At 48.2% G+C, this 23,427-nt stretch overlaps 5 protein-coding genes across 7 annotated transcripts; 3 read left to right on the forward strand and 2 right to left on the reverse strand.

Moving 5' to 3' along the window:
* Nucleotides 1-16: 16 nt before the first annotated feature.
* On the reverse strand, nt 17-4,021 carry LOC108031567 (meckelin). Its single transcript, XM_017105125.3, has 7 exons — nt 3,730-4,021; nt 2,037-3,001; nt 791-1,968; nt 566-734; nt 413-500; nt 193-356; nt 17-133 (listed from the first exon to the last, which is right to left on the reverse strand). Exons 1-7 carry the CDS (start codon nt 3,980-3,982, stop codon nt 53-55), a joined length of 2,898 nt encoding a protein of 965 aa, XP_016960614.2. The 5' UTR covers nt 3,983-4,021; the 3' UTR covers nt 17-52.
* Nucleotides 4,022-5,039: 1,018 nt separating this feature from the next.
* Nucleotides 5,040-7,996, forward strand: LOC108032153 (homeobox protein cut). The gene is made up of 5 exons (XM_017105999.3): nt 5,040-5,248; nt 5,342-5,625; nt 5,680-6,738; nt 6,916-7,136; nt 7,203-7,996. Exons 1-5 carry the CDS (start codon nt 5,237-5,239, stop codon nt 7,409-7,411), a joined length of 1,785 nt encoding a protein of 594 aa, XP_016961488.1. The 5' UTR covers nt 5,040-5,236; the 3' UTR covers nt 7,412-7,996.
* A 1,161-nt stretch (nt 7,997-9,157) lies between these two features.
* On the forward strand, nt 9,158-16,133 carry LOC108031730 (protein hairless). Of its 3 annotated transcripts, none has more exons than XM_017105404.3 (6): nt 9,158-9,728; nt 9,819-10,591; nt 10,661-10,834; nt 11,387-12,132; nt 12,300-13,863; nt 14,001-16,133. In XM_017105404.3, exons 2-6 carry the CDS (start codon nt 9,868-9,870, stop codon nt 14,027-14,029), a joined length of 3,237 nt encoding a protein of 1,078 aa, XP_016960893.3. In that variant the 5' UTR covers nt 9,158-9,728; nt 9,819-9,867; the 3' UTR covers nt 14,030-16,133. The 3 variants fall into 3 exon arrangements, with proteins under 3 accessions (XP_016960893.3, XP_016960895.3, XP_016960896.3); XM_017105406.3 differs by having other exon boundaries at nt 9,158-9,721; XM_017105407.3 differs by having other exon boundaries at nt 9,158-9,345.
* A 378-nt stretch (nt 16,134-16,511) lies between these two features.
* LOC108031775 (phosphatidylinositol 4,5-bisphosphate 3-kinase catalytic subunit delta isoform) lies at nt 16,512-22,084 on the reverse strand. Its single transcript, XM_017105484.3, has 7 exons — nt 21,896-22,084; nt 18,872-21,077; nt 18,204-18,791; nt 17,834-18,140; nt 17,605-17,775; nt 17,428-17,547; nt 16,512-17,364 (listed from the first exon to the last, which is right to left on the reverse strand). Exons 2-7 carry the CDS (start codon nt 20,845-20,847, stop codon nt 17,236-17,238), a joined length of 3,291 nt encoding a protein of 1,096 aa, XP_016960973.1. The 5' UTR covers nt 20,848-21,077; nt 21,896-22,084; the 3' UTR covers nt 16,512-17,235.
* Nucleotides 22,085-22,412: 328 nt separating this feature from the next.
* LOC108031218 (uncharacterized) lies at nt 22,413-23,401 on the forward strand. The gene is made up of 5 exons (XM_017104452.3): nt 22,413-22,497; nt 22,565-22,618; nt 22,682-22,902; nt 22,961-23,114; nt 23,171-23,401. The coding sequence occupies exons 1-5, from the start codon at nt 22,446-22,448 to the stop codon at nt 23,287-23,289; spliced, it is 600 nt and encodes a 199-aa protein (XP_016959941.1). The 5' UTR covers nt 22,413-22,445; the 3' UTR covers nt 23,290-23,401.
* The last annotated feature ends 26 nt before the right edge of the window (nt 23,402-23,427 follow it).

The raw sequence follows: 23,427 nt of genomic DNA on the forward strand, positions 1-23,427 counted from the left end.
TTTAAATGGCAAAGAACCCGTCTTCCCGCAAATATTGCTCCTCTCTCTGGGGCTACAAGAGGAATCGCTCGTCGATAAGGGTCTTGCGGGAAACATTGCGACGCACCCAATGGCGGAACACTTGGCGCAGTAACTGAAATGTGATTGGAGATTAGTTTAGTCTTAATATCAATTGAGTGATATGTATCTTACTAAGTTGAACACGCAAGCTGCCGCAGCTGCAATCAGCAAGTTTGAGGCCATCAGGAAGATCGAGAGCAGCAGGAGCAGTTCCAGCACAAAGATGTGCAAATGGTTACCCAGAAGGAGAACCCGAGAGAAGCTGAAGGAGTCGTCTATGTAGAAGGTACCCTTGTCTGAAAGTTTAATAAGTTTTAGCATGCGGGAGAGCATAACCTTGGTAACTACTCACTTTCCGTAATATAGTTGTCAATTTCGCAGTTCAGCAATTGCTCCACCAGTGATTTCTCCTTGATAATGTAATCCATGTCCTTGATGGCCTATAAACCAAATATAATTAAAAAAAAATATAAATAAATTAAATAAATCCTATTTGGTAACTCACGTGATCGATGAAGGCGCAGAAGAAGCGGTTCACGCTGGCATACGCGATGGAGGTGCGCTCCATCTGGCCATCGATGCTGGAAACGATGTCCTTCTGATAGAGAAGGGTCTGCGACAGGCTGCCGGTGAGGCTGCGCTGGAAGGGCAGCAGGAGTCGCTCCAGGTAGATGCTGTGGTGAAAGCAATATAAAAACCACAATCATCTGGGTTAACTGCCCAAACTCACTGAAGATTTCTGGGAGGCAGGATGATGTACGCCTGCTTATCGGAATCCATGAGGAGCCCCCGCCTTCCACACATAGTCTGTGTCCTCTGAAGCTGCAAAATCATCGAGGACATGTCCGTGTCGGCGAAACCATGTGGGGATCGTCCGTGAATGTAGTACCCAAAACCGGGCTCCGTCAGCGAGAACAATGAGATGTTGGCCAGGCTGCACAGGTCGATGAACTTCTGGAGGGGATTGGCAATGAACAAGTGGTGTCCTATTATTTGAAGCAGATAGGTGAGCAAATAAATGGCTGCTAGCAGACAGCAGCGCAGTCCGAGATCCCCGTTGGTAAATCTCTCCAGGAATTGATAGGCCGCAATGACCACTAGCACCTGTCCCAGGGTGGAGTACTTCTGGCTGACACTAAGGCGAATCCAGGCGTTGGCAGTGAAGAGGACCCGCCAGGCGGAGACACTGCTTTCGGCCACGAAAGTGCGCACGCTGGAGCAGAGCGAGGAACTGTCCAGGTTCAGGCGCTGCCCCTCGCAGCTGCTGCGCGGCCTCTCCCAGTCGATGAGGAACAGTTCCAGCTGGCTGGAGCGCCACAGCTGAACGCCCAGGAAGAGCAACTGCAGCAGGCAGGCGGGGTAGAGCAGGATCTTCAGCAGGCGTGGACTGGAGGCCTGCAGCAGCAGGAGCAGCAGTGCTGTGGCCAGCAGAGCATAGGCCACATTCCCGGCCAGCTGCAGGAGGAACTCCATAAGGCTGCTGAACTGGCAAAGATCGGCTTTTCTTCTTCTTCGCAAGTTCTGCAGGCGGAAGATGGCAGCTGCGAAGGCCAGCAAAAGGAGGAGCGGCAGCACTACCTCGAGGACTAACCAATCCCATCCCCGTTTCACCTGCTCGTGACTGATCCTCAAGCGGAATGGATAAAGCTGGAAAAGTGAGGCATTTCCCGCTCCTATCTCAATGTGCCGATAGCGCAGTCGGATGAGGGGCAGACCCACTCTATCCGGCTGATCCTTGTCCACAGTATAATGAAGTTCCATGTCCTCCACGTAACGCAATGAGTAATATTGCTGCAGCTTGTGAGCATCCTCGTAGCGGGGCAAAGTCTGGTGGAGTCGAGTGTCCCGCGGAGTGGCGGAGATCAACTGGAATCGCTTTACCAGCTGCCACTCCTCCTGCTGCGGACGCTGCAAAGAGAAGGTAATCAAGGATTTGATTTCTAAATATAAACCAAGTCTATCCATCCAATCCTCACCTGGTTCTCCGGCGTCAGGGTCTCGATGAGCACGGGCAGCTGATGGAGCAGAAACTGCCAATTGCTGCTGAAGTTCAGGAAGACCGTGAGGAACTCGTCGTTGGCCTGTTGGTTGGCCAGGTCAATGAGTCGCTCCAGGGTCAGCTGGCAGGAGACCTCCGACTCCTGCTCTGGTAAAGCCAATCGCAAACTTGGCGCCGGCTGCTGGCACATGTTCAGCATCTCCGGATAGAAGGCACCCCACCTTTTGAGTCCACCATCCAGGCCAAATGTGGTGCTAAACAATCGCAGCTCCTTGCGATCCGGCAGCTGAAGTGTCTTCGAGAGCAGATCCTTGGTGACCCGCCCCTTCTTGTAGAACAGGAAAGGCTGGAGGGAGCGCGACTGTTCCCCGGAGTGGGCATACTTCATCACCACATCCGACACCTGGGTGAGCAGGAAGGCGCTGCAGGGCGAATGCTTCTCCAGGGAGAAGTGCGAGAGCACGCAGAGATTGGCCAGCTGCTGGCAGGCGGTGTCGTTCCGAAGGGTCAGGCAGAAGAAGGCCACGAACTTGAGATCACCAAAGTGGCCGGGTGCACTGGCATCCGGTTTGGAGCTGGTGGTGGCCTGCCAGAAGGCGTTGTAGTGCAGATACGGACGGAGCAGAGTGGTGGCCAAGCAGAAACCCTGATAGCGGAAGTTGTGACCCAAATCACAGGTATGGCAATCGCCCACGCTGCTCGCCGGATTCGTCTGGGTGAGGATGATCCCGGAAATAAGCGGATGCACTGGCAACTGGCTGGCAAAGACCGACGTGGTGTTGAGGTACCGATAGCTGCAATAAGCGGAGGGTCGCGGCTGTGGCAACCAAACCGAGGTGCAGTTGTCGCTCCTGTCCGGGGCGCAAATCTCATCGCAGGTGGGCCACGCCTTGCCGCGCTCATAGATGGACAGGTGGCCTGTCGGGCACTTGCAAGAGAACTCTGGAATGGGTGATGGAGATAGTAGAAAACAATGTCGACTTATATCAAAGCAATTGCACACCTATTCTCAGACAAAAAATTGCCTTCAGGATAACTATTTATTTCTGTTTCCAATGCAAAATTTTCAAAAACCTTTTTTTTAAATTTTGCGTATTTAACTGGTGGATTCAAAAGCATTTTTTCCTTTTGTCAATATAACATGCGTTTCTAGGAATAGTTATAGTTTTATTTTGCAGTCCTCTATTTCTACCTCGGATATGCAATCTTTTTGATTTATTTATGATTATTGAATGAAGGGTACTTAAAATATCATTTATTATATCTCGTCATATCATATCATTAAATTTTAATGATAAGTTTATATAATTTGTGAGTAAACTTTAAAAATGTATTATTTAATTCGTCCAATTTAAATTCTTTTTAAAATCTTATTTTGTACCAAATAAATAATATAATATAAAATATATAATATAAATATAGGTTGATAAAACTATAAACTTGCAGGTCAGTGACCCCACAAATCTCAGACTTTTGGAAAGAACTTTAAGGAACTTAAGAACTTTAAGAACTTTAACTCTTAATATCAAATGATTAAAAATGATTGAATGACCTAAAAAGTCGGGCTCTTTCTGCAGGAACCCATTATAGTTTTCCCTGAGTAGCATGCAGTTCTTCTCCCCCTCGCCTGCCACTCCTTTGGGTTCTGTTTGATCAATACTACCACTCACTGTCGGGCTGCAGTTTTCCGAGGTCCCCATCTCCGGCGCCGACCTCATTGCAGGGCACACAGTCGAATAGGTTGAGGTTGTAGAACTCGTTCCTGAGGCACTGCAGCGGATTCTGGAAGCGGAAAGTGTGTGGCGTTGGCACCTGCGTGGGATTTGGCGTTGGAATGGCCAGCGTACAGCGGGCAATTTGAATTTGATGACCAATTAAAAGGAGGGCAAAGCACCAGTTGAGGACCCGCGGGAAGCACCTCATCCTGTTCTGATTTCCGGAGCCGCTGCTCGCTCTTCAAAACTCGAATGGATACTGAATGCCCCATCGATTGCAGCTGCAATTTCTAAGGCGCCGAGGAAGGCAAGTAAACAAGTGGACTCGTGGTGGGAGCGGTGTTGCTATAGCTACCCAACCCCAGGATTTCACCGAGCACGCATGCAAAATGGCCATTATCCAGGGGGTTGGCTCAGGTGGTTGCTCCCTCGACCGAAAGTCCTGTCCAGGAGGAGGCTACCTCAAGTGTAATGAGTCCTCGAGACTTGTTACGCCTCGGATTATTGTGCGTCCCACTGGCTTCCTCATACATTTCAGCACTTTGCGTGCTCAAAATTGTGATTGCCATCATTATATTCTTAGCATTTTGCATACGAATTGTGGGTTAATATGGCTAGGCTATTTTAGAAATTGGATTAAACGTGATGGAATTCCTAATCGAGCTAACATTTGACCAGCACTAGAGTTATTAAATTAATTGAGCGATTTGTAATATTAAATATTTTAATTTGTAGCGTGTGCTTTAATATGTGCGAGCGCTCTGTAGTATACAAAAATTAAAATAATAGTAAAGAAAAGTTATAGTTTTAAGGGTTAAAAAAAAAATTGGGAACAGCATTTCTTAGTTCTGAAAAATTTGAATCCGAAAATGATTCCGAAATCCAATTCCCTTAAGTTTTTAGATAGTATTTAAAACATATATCCTATGCTTTTTTTATTTTTTTATGTAGTTCATTTTTTAATTTGATTCATTTAATGAAATATTTACCAAAAAATTGTTACTATTCTTACCGCTGGTAAAACTGACTAATTAAATTCAATGTTGACTTCAAATCAAGCAAAAGTTTTTAATAATTTGATCGCTATTGCAACCATCTACATTAGTGAAATGTTTTATCATGGCTCTTCTTTAAAAAATAACAGGTAAACTGTAATTCCCACATTTTTTAACAATTATTTCAAAACTGATTTCAAAGCTTTCTAATGGCGCCCTTTGCTTTTCGGGCTTTTGGCTGCGCCGCACGACGGCCACACTGACGGCCTCCCCCACTTCCTTCCTTGCAAGGACAACACAATTAGGCGGCGGACACATACACTTTTTTCCCCCGATCCGTGGCCGCCAGTTAGCCCAGTCTCGTCCCCCGTCCGACGGGTGATTCCCCCAGAGCATCCGTTGGCCATTCGAATCCAGGATGCTGCGCTGGCGTCACTCAGACTAGGAATCCGCAGTCCCAGACGAAAATGAACAATTTGGTGAGTGGGCGGTGGCGGAGGCTAGATTTCGGGTGTCTCGACGCTGTGTGTATCAATCAATCAATCAATCCATCCACATTGCACTCCTTGCAGGACCACGCCAAGCACTTCTATCCCGACAACTACAAATTGGATCTGTCCGAGACCATGAAGGCGGCTCTCTCCAAAGGACCCGGAGGCGGCGGCGGCGGCGGAGGGGGCGTGGCAGGCGGGGATATGCTGACCGGAATGCCAGGCGTGGGCTATGTGACGGAGAAGCTCTACATGCTGCTGCAGCTCTATCTGCAGAACAAGGGCTGGAATCCGAGTGCCGAGCTGCTGCAGTGCTTCAGTGATCTCAAGGACAACGCCATGCTGCCCAGCGCCGCCTATCTGCAGTGAGTTTCGAGTAGGTCTTTCATAATGTCCCTCCTAATGTCCTTCTCTTGCAGGGTGCTGGCCAACCGACTGACCCTGGACTCCCAGGGACGTCTGATCCTGCGCGACAATGGCAAGATTGTGCTGCCCTTCGAGCACTTTGCTAATGCGGTGATGCTGAAGCACATGTCGGGACCGCATGGCCTGCACCTCAGTGTGGATGCCACGGTGCGGGCGGTCATCGAGTCCTACACCATCGGACGCGATCAGTTTGGGATGGAGAAGGAGTTCATCATCGAGGTGGTGCAGTCGTGCCCCAGTCCCGCTTGCCGTTACTACAAGAACCACATGGGCATCTCGCCCATGCCGTTTATGGAGCAGCAGTATCCCGGCGTAAATACGCCCGAGTTCCTGCAACGCCTTTCCCACCTGCCGCCTGGCGGAGCCGCTGGCTCTGGACCGGGAGGCTCGGCCGCCGGTTCGGCGTCCAGTGCGGCGAGTAGCTCAAGTTCCGGAAACGTGGAGATCGATCTGTCCAAGTCGACGGGAACCAAGGTGCCGCAGGTGCCTGTGCCGCCGCAGCTGCAGCACTTGACCAAGCAGCAGCAGAGCAGTATCCAGACACAGCTCTCCCAGATCAGTGCGGCAGCAGCCCACCACCAACAGCAGCAGCAGCAACAACAGCAGCAGCAACAGCAGCAGCAGCAACAACAGGCAGCCGCCAAGCACCAGCAGCAGCTAACGGCGGCCCTAATCCAACAGCAGAACCGCGTCCTCGCCCAGCAGAGCCTCGAGAAGCTAAGCAACCATCTCAGCCCGCTGGAAAAGCAGCGTGTCTTTGCCCAGCTTGATCCCAAGCACTTCGATCCCATGGCCGTGGCGGCTGCAGCCGCCAATCTTCAGATCCAGGGACTTATGCAGTCGCAGGCGGTGGCTGCCGCCGTGGCCGCCAATCAGCAGCCACCGACGGCCACAGCCACATCCGCGGCAGGTGGATCTGCAGCAGGTCCGCAGACCCACCACGGCCACCATCCTTTGCCGCCGCCATCGCAGTCGCCGCATTCATCCTCTTCGTCTTCCTCTCACTCCTCGCTGGACCAGATTACCCACAAGAACGTGACCGACTCCTTGCGGTGAGTGGGATTTTATAAAACCATTTTTATAAACAATATATTTGATATTTATGGTATTGATGATTATACTAATTTAGTCTTATCTTTAGTCATTTATAAAAATAGTATACATTGGGCGATTTTGTAAAAAGATTTTGGTTATATATTCTTTACTTTATACTGTTTTTAACATTTTAGCTCCAATCTGGACTCCATAGAGTCTAACAAGGATTTGCTGGCTCTGCACAATGGTGCCTGGGCCACCGGCGACGCCAACCGCATGGATCACCTGGCCGTGGGCCAGGACAAGATAGTGCGAATCTTTGCGGAGCTGATGCGCAACATGTCGCGGATGAAGACCTACATACGTCCCTCGATGTGCAAGCCCTACGGCAAGCAGAGCGAGAGTCTGCAGAAGAGTGAGTACCAAATCGGGAACCGGTTCTGTGTGCCAGCTAACTCAGCTTCCTCCTCCTCTTCTGCAGCCCTCATGGACACCATTCAGATCGTGCAGACGCTTCGCAACTGCCTCCCAGCTCCCCACATACCGGTGTCCTCCTGGAAGAGCGAGAGCGAGGGCAACGTGGGATCGGGAGTGGGTGTGAGCGTGGGCGTTGGAGTGGGTGTTCCGCCAGGACTCAACCTGAGCGCCGCCCTAGGTCTTCCGCCGGGCAGAGTGGATAACATGCACTAGGCGTGGGATGGAGTTCATCTGGTAGCGTACCCCCACATTCTTCCAGGAGTTCGAGAACACTTAGTATTTACACACAGAAATACGCCTAGACTATACATAAGAATAGCAGTTTACCCTCGTAGGCTTGGCTCCGGTTTTCCTTTTAATCACGTGCCATGTTCAACGCAAGACTTGATTTAATTTCCACATTTGACTGACATTTAGGTATATATGCATCCTGCGGCTGGATTCGTATGATTTCGTTCTCTCCACCCTGTCTTTCCCCATTTGGCATGCAAAATTAACAAGCAAAACGGCAAATTAGTTAAACAATTGGCAAAACGTCTGTGATATTTAAATTATGTTGGCAAAACGGAAGACAAACTAAATTTAATTTATTATGTTGTGTGCCCTCTGTTGTCTAACGTCTTACGATTTACTTTGTGCAATATCTACTAAGCATCTATTCTTAGCCATTCTCGTGCAATCGACGACTTCTCGCCCATATCAAAAGCAACTCGAATATAGCCTATACTTAAACTAAACCTACTGATAATCGACAGATAGACGCGTAAGATTTACATTATATTTTGCATTAGAACTTCAGAGTACTCGAAGTATAATTGGAGGGAGGCCGCGGCGGCAAACGAGAGAGAATACGAGTTGTGTTTAAACTTAAGAAGCTGAAGAAGGGTTGTATTCCGCATGCGAAGGCTATTTAAATATATGTTTTAACCCGCCCGAGCTCACCATTACCAGTAATTCGGTTTACGAGCAAACAGTATTATCGCAATAAAAAGACACTTGCAACCATAAGTATTTACCTAGCTGAAGTGTGGGAACTTATCGTAACATACCATTATCGCTTAATGTTTACATTCTGGACTTAATAATAAATAAATATTTTATTCTACGACTAACAAGGAATTCTTAATTTAAAGGGGTAATATTATTAGTTAGTCTCAGTCATCAGCTTTTTCCACTTGCGGCTTAAAATAAGAAGATCCTACATTGACACTATTCAACTTTATGCTTGGAAATGGGTAAAATTGCAGAGGAAGCGCTCCCTAAGCGTAGCTACCAGGCTCCTCAAGCTAAAGAAACGAAAGGTGACCCCGTTGATGCCAGTTCATTCAGCTGCCTACAGAGGATGCCCTCGGGGGGACCTGTCTAGCAAGGGCAAGTTGCCCGTGTTCCAAAGGCTCCAGAAATCGCCGAAAGAAGTCAATGACCTTCCTGCAAAGATCTTCGGATTGGACGCCAAGAACCGCATCTGCTCCCGCACGTCGTCGATCCTGCATCCCCCGCCACGCGGTTATCCTCCATAAGCTCCAAGGCTTTCAATCCCTTTTCCCATGTCTTTCTAAAAGGCTTCGAATGCTTTCGAACAAAACGGTCGGCGAAAGGCAGGCGGTAGCGTAGTTTCTTGACTTATTTATTGTTTATAATTCTTATTTATTTATTATCATTTGTTGTTGCTTTGTGTTGTTGTTATTTTTGCTTCTCCAATACCGAAAGCTAAATCATACCGCAATATATTTAGTGTTATCGGTATCGTTGTCGATGGCATATACTGTTATCGATGTCGATAAATTTCGATTGTCGGCGATATTTATCCTATTCGATCAAAAAAGTTCGACTCTCGATTAAAGCTCCCGTAGGAACAGGGTATAATGTAAACTAGCAGTGGAAACGCCCTAATTAAAATGGGGGATACAGTGGAATCACGCTATTAGCGAGCATGCTCACTGACCCTGCGGATTTCGCCGTTCTCAGTTGACGGTCACACAGTGCACCGAGGCTGCGTTTTTTCGTTGATAATTTTTAAATTTATTTATTAGTTTATTGGTTGGAAACTGAGCTGCCGCCCCCAACTGCCTGCCAAATTGATTAACTGAGTCGGTCCGCCGCCAACCGCCTGGACAGACCATCGGCTATCGGTGCATCCGCTGACGGTAATTGGAGAACGTTTTTTCCATTTTATCTCCACCTTGTCCGCACTTCGTTTTGTGCTCTCTTTGTGCGCTGCCTCCGCTTAACGTTTCGGGCCCAAAAGAAAACGCACAAAAGCCCCGCCGTGAGTGCCTGTGAAATTGGTTAAACACCGCCGCCCAGTGGGACGGACGGGCCCGTGGCCAGTGGCCAGGATGCAATAAGAATATGTGTGTGCAATAATAATAGGGAACGGTGGTGCGGTGCCCCAAAACATGAAAATGGTGCTAGACGCTCCTAACGCCGTGCCGAGCTGGCATATTTTGCTTAGCGACGCCGTCGGCGCCGTTTCTTCCGGCCGCGGACTCTGCGCGAGGAATTTACAACAAAAACAATGAAGTAAATGGTATTCAAATTGTCCATTCAATGCAGTTTTTAAATGCGAGCTCGCGCCCAATGTAATGTCCGATGCAAACGAATGTGTTTCTCTTTGAAGGCCCCTGTCTAAATGACGTCACAAGCGTAACAGAGTGCAACAGACAACAATGACCGATGAGCATAAAACTAACATTAACAGTAACAGCAGTAACTCCAGCAACAAAAACAATAACAGCAACAACGACAGCGGCAGCAACAACAACGCAGCAAGTAGCAGCAGCAGCAGCAACAACAACAACGGCAACGAGAGCAGCAGCAGTAGCAACAACAACTGTAGTAGCATAATTGCAGAGGCGGCCGCCAAGTTTCTACTGAAAAATGGCCTGAACGGCAATAGCAACAACAACAGCAGTAGCAGCGGCAGCAGCAGCAGCAGCAGCATTCCCCCCCTGCCTCCGCCCCTGCCCGCCAGCCTAAGCAGGACGACCACGCCCACGTCCACGACAACGCCAACAACGCCCTCATCCTGCAGCTCCACCCCCTCAAATGGCTTTTTGCCGCATGCCAAGACGCCAAAAAGTAGTAGCATCATGGCTGCATCCGCCGCAGTGGCAGCCAGCATCGTTGGAGCTACTGCGTCCAAGCCCACCATCGATGTCCTGGGCGGCGTCCTGGACTACAGTTCCTTGGGCGGAGCAGCCACTGGCCCACTGCCCACCACTGCAGCAGTAGCGGCAGCAGCAGCAGCTGCAGCGGCAGCGGGAACAGTGAAGATCGGCAAGGGCGGCAACTCCGGCGGCAGCTTTGATATGGGCAGGACTCCAATATCGACGCACGGCAACAGCAACAACAGCTGGGGCGGCTACGGCGGCCGTTTGCAGTTCTTCAAAGGCAAGTTCCTCGGCTCGACCACCCTAAACCCGCCTAAATACTAACTAATATTGTTATCCCCCTGCGTAGATGGCAAATTCATATTGGAACTGGCACGCTCCAAGGATGGCGACAAGAGCGGCTGGGTCTCGGTCACGCGCAAGACCTTCCGCCCTCCATCGGCTGCCACCTCGGCCACTGTGACCCCCACGTCGGCGGTGACCACAGCGTATCCAAAGAACGAGAATTCCACATCGCTAAGCTGTACGTATCACCAGACAGTCCCTAGGGATTACCCTCCCCTAGGGAACCCAATTGGGAAGCAAGCTGAACCATTAAGATAGCTAAACTGCCAAAATCGGGTTATCGAACATATGTACCCTGCACTTGTTACAAAACATGTGCTTATAAGTCGAAGTGGTTCTAATGGCACGTATGGGATAAAGTCCAATTTAAAGTAAAACGCAAATCGCTCGACATTTTATAAGAGCGCTAAATTCTCTAAAACCTATAGCTTTTCCTTACCTGCCCAAAAATGGAGATCAGTTTTATCTCATCAAGATCGTCCCTTTGCAATTATAATGAAGATTTTAAATAAAAGCCTCATTTTGATAGAACTTATCCTGAGCAAGAACAATCGCTAAGTTTTCCATTGCTTCGTGACAAGAAAGCCATACAGCGCTTTGGAATGCTATAAAAATAAATAAATATCTGAGCTACAATAACATTTTTGGTTCTAAAGGCGATTCCCTCTAGGCAACTCAAACTGAATCGACAAAATCATACATTCTGTATTAATATTTCCCTTCCCTGCAGTTTCGGACGACAACAGCTCAATACAATCTTCGCCCTGGCAGCGAGACCAGCCCTGGAAGCAGTCCCGTCCCAGGCGTGGCATATCCAAGGAGCTGTCGCTCTTCTATCAGCGCCCCAGGAACAGTGCGCTTGGCCGGGCTGCGCTCCAAACAGCCGCTCGCAGACGTCGGCGGCCCCATGAGCCGCTGACCGCCAGCGAGGAGCAGCAGTCCATTTTTGAGACGGAAGTCAAGGCCGAAAACGGCGACGACACTCTGAAAGCGGAAGCTGCAGAGGCCGTTGAAGTTGGCACTGAGACGGAGACATCGACAAATGAGATTAAAACTGAAAAACCGGAAACGATCAAAGGCAAGGAAGATGCTGAAAGGCCTGAGAAAGAGCCCAAAAAAGAGGTTGACGATGACAGTGAGTCGAAGGTAGCATCGCCCGCTCTGCAGGTGGATGCACAATCGAAAGAGGATACCGTGGAGAAGATGAACACGAGCGAGGACGAGGAGGCCATAACAGCGCCGCCCAGGAGCGAGAATGCCGTGAACGGTGAACTAAACGGCGACCTGAAGACGAGAGTTGGGAAACCAAAGCCGAAGCCCAGGGCCAAGCTCAGCAGCATCATCCAGAAACTAATCGATGGCGTACCAGCTCGCCTAGAGCAGCTGTCGAAGGCCCCAGCGACATCCACAACGAATGCGGCGTCAGCTGAGCGTGGCGGAACCATCGGCAGTCTAGGTCACTCCTTGACGCACAAGGTGGGTTTCTCTTGATTTACATACATTTTCAGGTCTTATCCCACACTCCATTGAATATAAAACATGTTATTTATTTGTAATCAAAGTAGAATCAGTCCTTTAGTTATATTCATTTATCTAGTTTCCAAGGAGCAATCAATACTAAATATTAAAATGTGATCTTTTAGGTTTCTCCGCCCTCGTCGACAACAGCAGCCAGTCGTCTAGTCGAGTACCACCACCAGCACGTGTCGCCCAGAAAGAGAATACTGCGCGAGTTCGAGAAGGTGTCGCTGGAGGACAACGGATGCGTAAATAACGGCAGCGCTGGAGGCAGCACTGGAGGAGCGGGTGGAAAGCGGAGCCGCGCAAAGGCCTCTTCATCTTCTTCACCGGCAGGAAAGGCGTCGCCAATGAACCTGGCCCCACCGCAAGGAAAGCCGAGTCCCAGCCCCGGGTCCAGCTCAACCAGCACATCGCCAGCGGCCGTGTCCACGCAGCCCACGAGACTCAACAGCTCCTACAGCATCCACTCGCTGCTGGGTGGAAGCAGTGGCAGCGGCAGCACATCCTCTTCGTCCAGCAAGAAGGGCGGCGAACATCCGGCGGCTATTATCAGCAATGTGCACCACCCGCACCACTCCCTGTACCAGCCCAGTTCCTCGAGCTATCCACGAGCATTGCTTACCTCGCCCAAGTCGCCGGATGTGAGCGGCAGCAACGGAGGCGGAGGCGGGAAGTCGCCCTCGCACGCTGGAACCAAGAAGCGTTCGCCACCGTATACGGCGGGCTCTCCCGTGGACTATGGACACACATTCTACAGGGATCCCTATGCTGGTGCAGGTCGTCCACCGACAACGAGCTCAGCGTCGCAGGACCTTTCGCCGCCGCGCTCCTCCCCAGCATCGCCCGCCACGACGCCGCGCACTGTGCCCAAAAAGACTGCATCGATCCGGCGTGAGTTCGCCTCGCCGTCGGCCAGCAGCAGCAGCTGTCCTTCGCCCGGCGATCGGAGTGCCTCGCCTCCGGACCGGCGGCACATGCAGCAGCAGCCGCACCTGCAGCGCAGCTCGCCGCTGCACTACTATATGTATCCGCCACCGCCTCAGGTGAACGGCAATGGATCGGGCGGGAGTCCGACATCGGCGCCGGTCACTTCCAGCAGCAGTGCAGCAGCAGCAGCGGCGGCAGCTGCGGCCGCAGCAGCATACATTCCCTCGGTGGTGTCGCCCTCGCTATACCACCCGTACATATCCACACTGGCGGCCCTGAGGCACAGTCCGCTGTGGATGCACCACTATCAGGCCGGAGCATCGCCCCTGCTGCCACCACATCCACAAGCCGGCAGCTCAGCGGCTGCCGCTGCTGCAGCTGCTGCTGCTGCGAGACTGTCGCCACAGTCGGCATATCACGCCTTCGCCTACAATGGAGTGGGGGCGGCCGCTGTGGCGGCTGCTGCAGCTGCCGGCGCCTTTGGACAGCCTGCGCCCAGTCCCCACACGCATCCGCACTTGGCCCATCCGCACCAGCATCCTCATCCGGCTGCACTGACCACCCACCACTCGCCCGCTCACCTGGCCACGCCAAAACTGACTGATAGTAGTACCGACCAAATGTCTGCAGCGTCCAGTCATCGCACCGCCTCCACTTCGCCGAGCAGCTCGAGCGCATCCGCCTCCTCGGCGGCCCCTTCCGGCGCGAGCTCCTCCGCAATGTTTCATACTAGTAGCCTAAGGAATGAACAAAGTTCAGGTGAGCAAATCAATAAGAGTTCTTTAAAACGCATTAACCATGCTATTGGGAAGTGGAAAAACGAATATCAAGGGATGCAGAATATCATTTAAGGCGCGAAAAACCCATTTTTAATGCGAGATCTTTCTTTCCCCCAGACTTACCACTGAATCTGTCAAAGCACTGAGACATACACACGCCCCAGCTGCCCCAGTTTCTGGGCCAACCATCGAGTTAAGTACATTTTCGCACTAGTAGCGCTTAAGACGACATTCAACTACACGTAATATTACTTGATAAGTTCGCTGCTAGTTTAGTCTTAACCTAATTGTTTTAGCCTAAGCCTAACCCTAGGTTCTCAATTAAGGCCGAACATTTAAAAAACGCATACGAAAAGAGAAAAAAACTACGAGGAAGAAAATTAAATATGTTTTTAAACCCGTTCCAGAACTTTTTATACAATCAGTTGAGAAATGGAATTTTCGACAAACATATTAAATATGCAAAGAAATTTTATTCTATGCCGACTAATGAAAAGTAAAACCTACTAATGAAAACATTTTTCTATAGGATGTATAAAATGCAAGTCTTGAAGAATCTCAAAAAAGAGTTACGTTTTTTTCATCAAAACATTTCCTTGAAACAGACTGAACCTGAATTTTTTAGAAAAAAAAACAAACTTAGTTACGGATCGCAGCATATAACTTTTTAAAGTATATTTAACAAAACTACAAGAACAGATTTTTATAAAATGCTTGTGCCTTCAAAGATGAAAGTAAAACTAGGGATACAAAAATGAATGTGTAAAACAGAAAACAAATTTACTAAAAAGAACTATAAATGCAAAAATGTACACATATTTTGGGAACACTTTAGACGTCCCAAATATCGAGGTCCAAAAGCAATAGACAGGAATTTGTGTTGGGTAGATTACTACCATCATAAATGTTGTTAGGAATATATTTTTGAATTGATTTGGAATGTTCATTTTAAATCAGTTCAAAAATGCAGATATTCCAACTGAATTGTAACCTATATTTGTTAGAGCCATTAAATGAATTTGTCGGAAGTTCCTTAATTCATTGATTGACTCTTGTCAATATTTTAATAAAAATTTGTGAGGTTCACGTTTAAACCCCTGCCGGATCTAAACTTATCCCTCACTAGTGTTGTTAATATCGAAAAGTTGTAGTTCTTTACCTAGTACAAATTCGCTGTCAATGCTGTCCAATCAAAAACAAATGAAAATGTACAAAAATTCACATATACAAAATATTTACAAAAAAGTGGAAAGCTAAAAGATCCTAAACAATTTCAAACCGGAATTCGTACAACTGAAACTGATACAAATAAAAAAAAACATATTCCTAACGCAAAAAGACAAAAACAAACGCGGTTTCTCATATTTTCTAAATTATTTATATAAATCAAATGACTATTTATATTTACTGATATGCTAATGTGTAAGTAAATAGTTGTAATTGTAAATACAGTATTTTTACACAACAACAAAGTAAACCGATACACGAGAAATAACCAATATATTTAATATAACTATTTTTATAAAGGATTTTAACAAAATACTGTATATTTTGTATCTGATTACGCAGAATAAAAACGAAAAGATTCCATATGAGGTCGAGAAGAGTTTGCACAAGGTCGATTGAAACTTGCTTAATATCTTACTCACTGTGTACCTTCTGTTCGAGGTAGAAAAATAATGTTTTCCAATGGAAAAACGAGTAGTTTCAGGTAATTTTGAAGTCCTGACACTAAATACAGTCGGCGGTTTTTAAGCAAGCGTCTTTCGGCTAACATTTTTAGTAAGCGTTACGAAAGATATCCTAAACGAATATAAATAAAATTTCCACAAAAATTCCATACGGTCTTTACTATTTACTGACTAGTTAGTTAGTTAGTTAGCTAGGCGTCTAGGGACTATTATTTTATTTTTACTTTTACAACGGTACTGTGTACGACGTTTTTGTTTTATTGAATGGTAGTGTTTATAATTTAACTATCGATGTCTTTTGAGAGTTGCTGTTGTTAAACACTTGTACTACATACGTGCATTGTCGAACAATGTGCGCAGACCCGGAAATAATGTTGGCAAAAAGTGAAATATAAAACGTAAGCAAAGGGTTTCAAGATACTGCATCTCGGGATGCGGAAATGTGTGTAAAGTAACGGAAACAAAATTAATCTTAAAGAAATATATTTTATATAGGTATATATACTGAAACTGAATACTTGATGTCAATAAAAACTTATACTAAATGTATGAAAACTAATACACGAACGTTTTCCTAAGTTGGGGAACGGCGCTCATCCTGAAAGCCTTCCAAAAAGACTTCATGTGGGGCCTACTCGAGTAATACGTCTGATTCTCTATTGAAAAACAACAGACTTATAGAAAGTAAATTCGAAATATACCGAAAAATACCAAAGACTCATCCAAGAATCTACTTTTGGCCTCCTCTAATTGCCTATGAAAGATCTTCATTTGAACCCATAACTCCATATTTTTCTATTTCTATTATTCTTATAGACATTATATTTCTGTGCATTATTTCCTCCTGGAGCGCCTGTTTCTGGGGCGGAGAAGCGGAGGCACGCTCTGGCGAGATCTATGTATAGTTTTCTTGTTACGATCCGTATACACAAATACATTCGTTCGTTTATATATTTAATTTATTTCATTTAATTGTAATTATCCAGCGATTTACAAAATACGTTACAAATATTAGAGAACACTATAAAATGAAACCGGAAAACACAAAGATAATGATTGGCTGCTGCTGGTATATGTAAAGAGGCAGACACAAATTATAGTACACAAATTATCGTAATGTAGGGATAGCAATGATTAAATTTAAACTTATAGAGTTAAATGCTCTTAAACTAATATAGCATAATAGGATACAATTTTTTGCACGTTCATGCGCGAGCTAGCATGTGCATGTGCCTGTGTTTGAACAACAAATGAATATAGACAACAAAACAATTCCAGGGTCCAAAGGTCACTGAATGCGGGGTGATAAATGATTAGAGTTACAAGAATGGGTGAACACGTAAATGTACAAATTAACAGTAAAGTATATTGGAGCACTTGTGGGAGCGACATTATAAGCTATGGGCCAAGGGGCTGGGTGTGTATGGGGAGATTGGATATATCTCGGCCTAACATAGTGAACACATAGTTTTGAACTGTATGAAGTGGATACAAAATTGTACTACGCCTGTGGCAGAGGCTCAGTGGGGCAGGCAAAAAAGAAATGTGGATCCATTTAGACTTGGTGAGTGGTCTTGTTTGTGTGCGAGATGGAGTTGACTCCGAATCGATCGTGATGCCAACTTCTTGATGTCGATGTTGATGTCCATGCAGTTGTCTGTTTACTGTTTGTTGTTTTTGGAGAAATTGTGCGAGGCCCAGTTAAGGGAAGTCTTCCAGGAGTTGGCCAAAGCTTCGCTGAATTTCGCTCGGAAATGTTCGCGTGCTTTCTCCTCCGTGTAGTCCAGCACCTGAAACAGAATTGGGCGATGTGTTAGTTTGAACTCCGCTTACGAAAGCCTTTCAAGACATACTAAAGTTTCACGTAGGTAGTTCAAATCCTTTTCGGAGGAAAGTTCTGGCAGTCCCGTTGAAATCATCATTGAGAAGAGCGATAAAATAAGGCAGCCGTGTTTGCGTAGAACTAAAAAGGCCTGCAAATAAACATAATTTTAATATTTCGTCAAATCTTGGCTTTGCTTTTAACATACGCGCTCGCACAATTCCTGAAAGTGACAGAACTCTTTTGACTCGCGGTCGTTGAAACCCTTGTTGATCACGTATACAAAATCATGGGTTAGCACGAAGGGCACTCGTTCCCGACGCACTCCGAACTTTTCCTTGAAGTGGCCCAGGATGTGCCCGAAATCGATGTGAAAGAGCTGCGGACAAGATGACGTTTAAATAAGCTTCCTTGGCAAGCTATGGTGTGACACCTACCTGTCCATTTCGTTTCACCATGATGTTGTCCGAGTGTCGATCGGCCACTCCGAGCACATAGGTGGCCACACAGTAGCCAGCACAGCTGAGGGTGAACTCGTTGATGGCCTTGTTCAGTTTGTCGGCGGGCTTGTTGTGCTCTTTGAGCCAACTGAGGAGAGAGCCCTTCTTGAACGGCGACGTGGCCGAGAACATGCCCTTCTCCTTCTGTATGTTGGCAATGGTCTCTGCGTGCCGCACCACCTCTATCATGCCAAGGCGCTGCTCCATGCTGATGCAGTTGTAGATGTTCATGCGGAAGTCCATGCTGAGGGAGGATAAAGATTGAAATGATCAACTACTGCATACTTTTGGCAGCCTTTTGGCTTACCCATCGCGTTTCCACAGCTGGTCCATTACGCGCAGCATCTGCAGCGTGAGCATGTCCTGGCGCAGATCGTCGCCATTTTTGAAAATGATGTGCACGTCGTTGGAGTTCATGTCGGCGTTCTCGAACACCACCCACAGCGGGCGCATCTTGCTGTCCATTACCTTGCACCTGTCTGGTGTTACGCCGCTGCACCGGTAGCTGGGATTCAGTGGATTCTGGATATTCTGGAAGACGCCCGAGTTGCGCTGGTCCCGCAGAAAGTCCTGCAGCATGGTCTTCACCTTCTCCTTGCTGCCCTTTTTGGCTATTTCAGATCCCTGTTTCAGCTTTTCCAGCACATGCACCTGTTTGCGGAGTGGCGCCACGTGATGTTTGCAGCCCTTGAGGTAGACCTCCAGCAGGAGGCCGAACCGCGTCTGCATAGACGGCGTCTGCATCTCGGAGCGCAGGTGCCAGAAGAAGTAGTGCCCGATGCGTTGGTTGCGCAGGGCGCGCTCCAGCAGAAACACCACCAGATCGCTTTCCAGATACGATTCGTGCTTGATGGCTTGAACCAACTGCAGCAGATACAGCAACAGGTCTTCGTCCCTGTGGGGCAGTAAATGACAGAATTAATGATGATTTGGGAGACATGGACTTAAGCGAAACCCTTAAGGATTAAATCTTACTTGAGAAAGTGTAAGCAGCGGATGGCAAAGCGCCTTACGGCCGGATCTGGATACGCGTAGTCCAGCAGCTCCAAAGAGCGCTCTATCGAGATTAGTGGCCACTGCTTGAGCAGGTACCATATGTCCGCTACATCGTCCCGCTCCTTCCAGTAGACGCAGTGAAGCAGGATGGACAGCTCTTCGGGAAGCTCGCGCATGATGTCGTTTCTGCGCTCCCAAATGGCATTGCGGTCCTGATCGACCATCTCGTAGATCTTGTCCAGTCCCGTGTAGTTGGCCACCAGTTCCCTCAGTTCTTTGATCGGCTTCTCGACCTCTGGCTTCTGCTGCTGCTGCAGTCGACTAGCCTGCGCCCGATCTGCGGCGTACTGCAGCACCACTTCCTCGCTGGGGTAGCGCACGTTTCCGGTTCCGTTGCCGTGGAATGTGAGTTCCACCAGGGCACACTCCTCCTTGCGCGGATTGGGTTCAACGGTGCCCAGCGGATGGAAAACCTCATCCGACTGGATGTCGTCGGCATACGTCCACGTGTACAGCGTATGGCGACCGGTGCGCAGGATGTCCTTGTGGTCGAACAGTGTTGTGTTGACCCAGGCCAGCGGGTTCTTGTTGTAGGAGACATCCTTGAGAGCGCTGTCCTTGTTGTTGGACGACTTCTTGGAGCGCGACATCTTGGTCACCTCGAAGATCACAATGCAAAGGCGTGTCATGCGAGGCAGGTTGCGCATCTGTATGTCAAAGCCCATCACCTGGTCGTTGAACAGAAACGAGTCAATGCCGCCATTGGGTGATTGATCTATTGATCTCTGCGCGCACAGCTTTTGGTCGCCGTGGAAAAGGCCCACATGGACGCCCACCCTGAAGGCGCGGGCCTTGTCATAGTTCACATTGGAGATGCTGTGCAGCGTCAGCTGGAAGAAATTGCCCATGTCCCACAGCGAGGAGGGCGCCTTGGGCAGAAGGACGGGTTGCTTCTTCGGCGGCAATCGCTTCGGGACCATGGCTTCGTTGTGGTGGTTGATGTACGACTCCAGGCGGTATATGGACTGCAGCACCACGTTCGGCACGGCCGAGTCCGAGAGCGTCTCTTGGATGTACAGGAACTGGATCAGCGGATAGTCGCCGAGCAGGTACTCGTCGCGTCCGCTCACCTTGAGTATGTAGTCGCCGGTGCGGTCGTTCATCTTCATCTGCGACCGATTCATCTTCTGCAGCGTGCTCTCCGTGAGCGTGAAGGGTGTGTCCTGCTCGTTCACCGACAGCGTGAACGTGCTCTGGTCATTCTCGTTCTTCACCACAATGAGGAAGGTCCTGGTCGGATGCCGCTCCCGTATCAGCTCGGGCATCTTCGTCGAGTTGGCCAGTCGCAGGGGATGCTCGTACAGCAGCCGCTGCTGCCATGTGTAGATGGAGCGTTCCACCTCGATGTTGTCGCACACCTGCGTCATGTACTGCCGGAAGTCATCTATCTCGGGCGAGCCCAGCGTCCGATGGTGGTCGAAGGACTTGCCGATCATCGTGCTGACCATTTTGGTCAGCTCGTAGTCGCTGCTAAAGCTGGTGGTGTCGGTGCGATCGCCCAGGCTGAGCAGTCCAAAGTAGGGCTGCACCTCGCTGAGCCGCTTCGTCTCGTCCGTGTACGGCTCTATGTTGAAGGTCGAGATGCCGTACACCTGGTACTCGCAGGCCTCCTTGACCAAATAGCCCAGCGGCATCTGCTTGGCCTGGTTGACCATCTCCGCCTTGACCACCTGGATGGTGGTGGCCGGATTGACCCTCAGGCCCTGCAGGAATCCGTTAGGCAGCAGGCAGATAAGCTCCACCCAGTCCAGTGGGTCGTTCTTCCACAGGTTGACCGAGAACCGCATGAAGGGCGGCTCGATCTCCTCCAGCGGTGGCTCATACTTGGGCTGGTGGGCAACGTAGGCCATCGACCGGTTGTCCATCATGGCAATGGACCCGCCAGCGTGTTTCATGGCTGTTGGATCTTCCGAATGGCCAAAGTCCGGATCTCGTCGGGAGGATCACCTGCTCCTCCTGGTTGTCTTTCGCTGTGGCCTCACTTAACTAAACTCTCTGCCTTGGCCCACAGTTGTAAGTTGGCATTTCGCTGGGTTTCGTTATCAACAGATTGTTGTTTTCAAAGTTTTCCATTTAAATCAGCTCGCCAATCTCGGCGAAAAAATCGGAAGGTGGCGCCGGGTTACTTGAAAGAAAACATAAGGTGGTATACCGATAATTGTTTTGTTGTCTAATGGAAATCACTACAAATCAACCGCCCACCCGTTGATAAGAAGTGACCCCCTGGTTTCCCCCCAGAAGATCACCAGAGGATCCCCGACCCTGCAATGCCTTCAACCACCCCGCGTACAGGCAAGTGCCCTCCTTCGCCATGGTTTGAAACCATAAAGAAACTACTCTGCCCCTGAATCTTTAGTTCTTGTTAATTAAAACAAAAACGCTGACTTTATATTTAGTATGATTCACACTGCCATAGCTGGCGGGGCGGGCGGGGTGTGGGAGGGGTCAACTTGAAAACAAAAACAAGAATTCAGGCCCGACCAAGGCGACCTCTCAATGCCCTAACATGGCTTTGCCAGCTGGTAAGGGCCACTTGGGTGATGGAGAAGTGGCAGTGGCGAACTCCTCGAGTAGATCCGCTGATAACAGAGGTTTCGACTCGGAAATCAGAGCTTTTGGGAGGCGTTTCGGAGGCAAGGGGTCAAATTCCATGACCGAACAGGTGGAGTTGGACGCGCGGAAAGGGTATGCAAAAAGTTACGCGGCACCCGATGTCTCATCTCTAAGTCGCGGATGCCACAGAAATATGGAAATTGCAGCCAGGCGAGAGGAGTTGGGAAGACGCACACGAACGGCGAGCCTTTCATTAGATCTCCACTGGCATCTTGGCCGTTGGCCCGGGCGGTTTGTTTTTGTTTTTCATCTCCATTTTGGCCCCCGCCTTTATCGCGTTTTCTTCTCCTTTTCTGGGTGTGAGCTGCGCAATTTGCGCCTGCCTCTTACATGTTTTGCTGGACCGGCAACCGCTTCTGGCCGCCTTCGGCCATCCCGCACTATTGTGGTGTTTCAAATGCACTGTGCAATCGGCTCGCACTCGCGTTTGATTAAGAAATATTAATTGTTTTTATTTGTATTGTTGAGTTACGTGCTGTTAAGCGTCTGTTAACCTCCCACAGGGTGACCGCGGCCAGCAATGGCTCCTCACTGGCTAGAGGTGGTACAAAAGTCAGATATTGCAAGCGGTCACACTTAAGTTAGTGGTGCCTGTCCATGCTAAGTTATCGGATACCTAGAAATAAGGTTATGCTAAAATGTAGGGTGCGCTAACCGAGACACCCTCCTGCTCCGATTTGGCGGCGAAAATCTTGTAAGCTGAGTTGGCAGCCTCCCCGGGTGGCACCTCTGTAGGCGGTTAACATGGATGGAACTATCGATAGACATGTTTAACAGAGGAAAAAATAACATGTGTAAGGTGCATCCCTGGCATCGCCTTGTTTTTATTTACTTATTTATTTTTTAGAATTGCACCAAACATTTAGAAGCTCTGCTGAATATGGAGTTCTCAGATGGCCAGCCACTCAAAAAGCGAGTAAAGGTCGGACCTGGTAAGTCCTTAATAAGAATAGAATATTATATATAGCTTTATAATGTGGATTTTGCTTGTTTTCACAGAAAATGGTGAGCTGAAGCAAACAGCAGAGGATCGCATAATATCAGCAATTCGAGGTAATTAACCCAACTTCTTAGCTTTATAATGTAATAGTACGAGTTCTGAACTATGTTTGACAGCTGAAAATGAGGAACTGCGCGGATCCATTGAGACGCTAAAAAAAAATGTTGCTTTGCTCGCTGACACAGTGTCCGCCCAAACGGATTTGATCAAGTTACTTTATCAACGATCCGATGAAGATAATGCCTCTGAAGTTGCCTTTACCACTTTTCCCATAGAAACAGAGGATGATCTGCTACAAATAGACAGCAATATGAATCCGGAATCTCGAGCATTATATGTGGGTTACACCATTTAATTGAACTTCCCTGGCTAATAGTAGTCTCCTTTGTTTATAGGTTAAAGAGATGAAAACCATCTTCAGTTATCAGTCACTATCGAAATCGCTAAAAAAGGTTCTGGGCGTGGACCTAATTCTAGACTTTAATGTCGACGGAACGCAGAACAAGAAAAGCCTGCGCACGTACAAAAACTTCTTCTCAGCCCTATTAGGTAGGTTTTCACTAAAATTAAGTACTTTACCTCTCATATATAATATTTACTTGCAGAGGCTGTTCAGAGGACCGATAATACTCAGCCTGCGGAGAAGGCACTCAGAAAGGCCATGATATGTGTTAAAAACAGTGAATGCAAAAGAAGGACAAGGTTCTTAAAAGAGTTTTCATAACTGATTCGAGATAAGACCAGAATGATAATAAGTTATAATTAGTAATGTAAAAATCACACAAAATGTACAAGTTTAAACTGAAATAAAACTGATTTCCTTACGTATGAGTCAAGTCACGCGCTACTCAGCGTTGATCAT

The sequence above is a fragment of the Drosophila biarmipes genome, chromosome 3R (genome assembly GCF_025231255.1).
Source record: "Drosophila biarmipes strain raj3 chromosome 3R, RU_DBia_V1.1, whole genome shotgun sequence".
Classification (NCBI taxonomy): Eukaryota; Metazoa; Arthropoda; class Insecta; order Diptera; family Drosophilidae; genus Drosophila; species Drosophila biarmipes.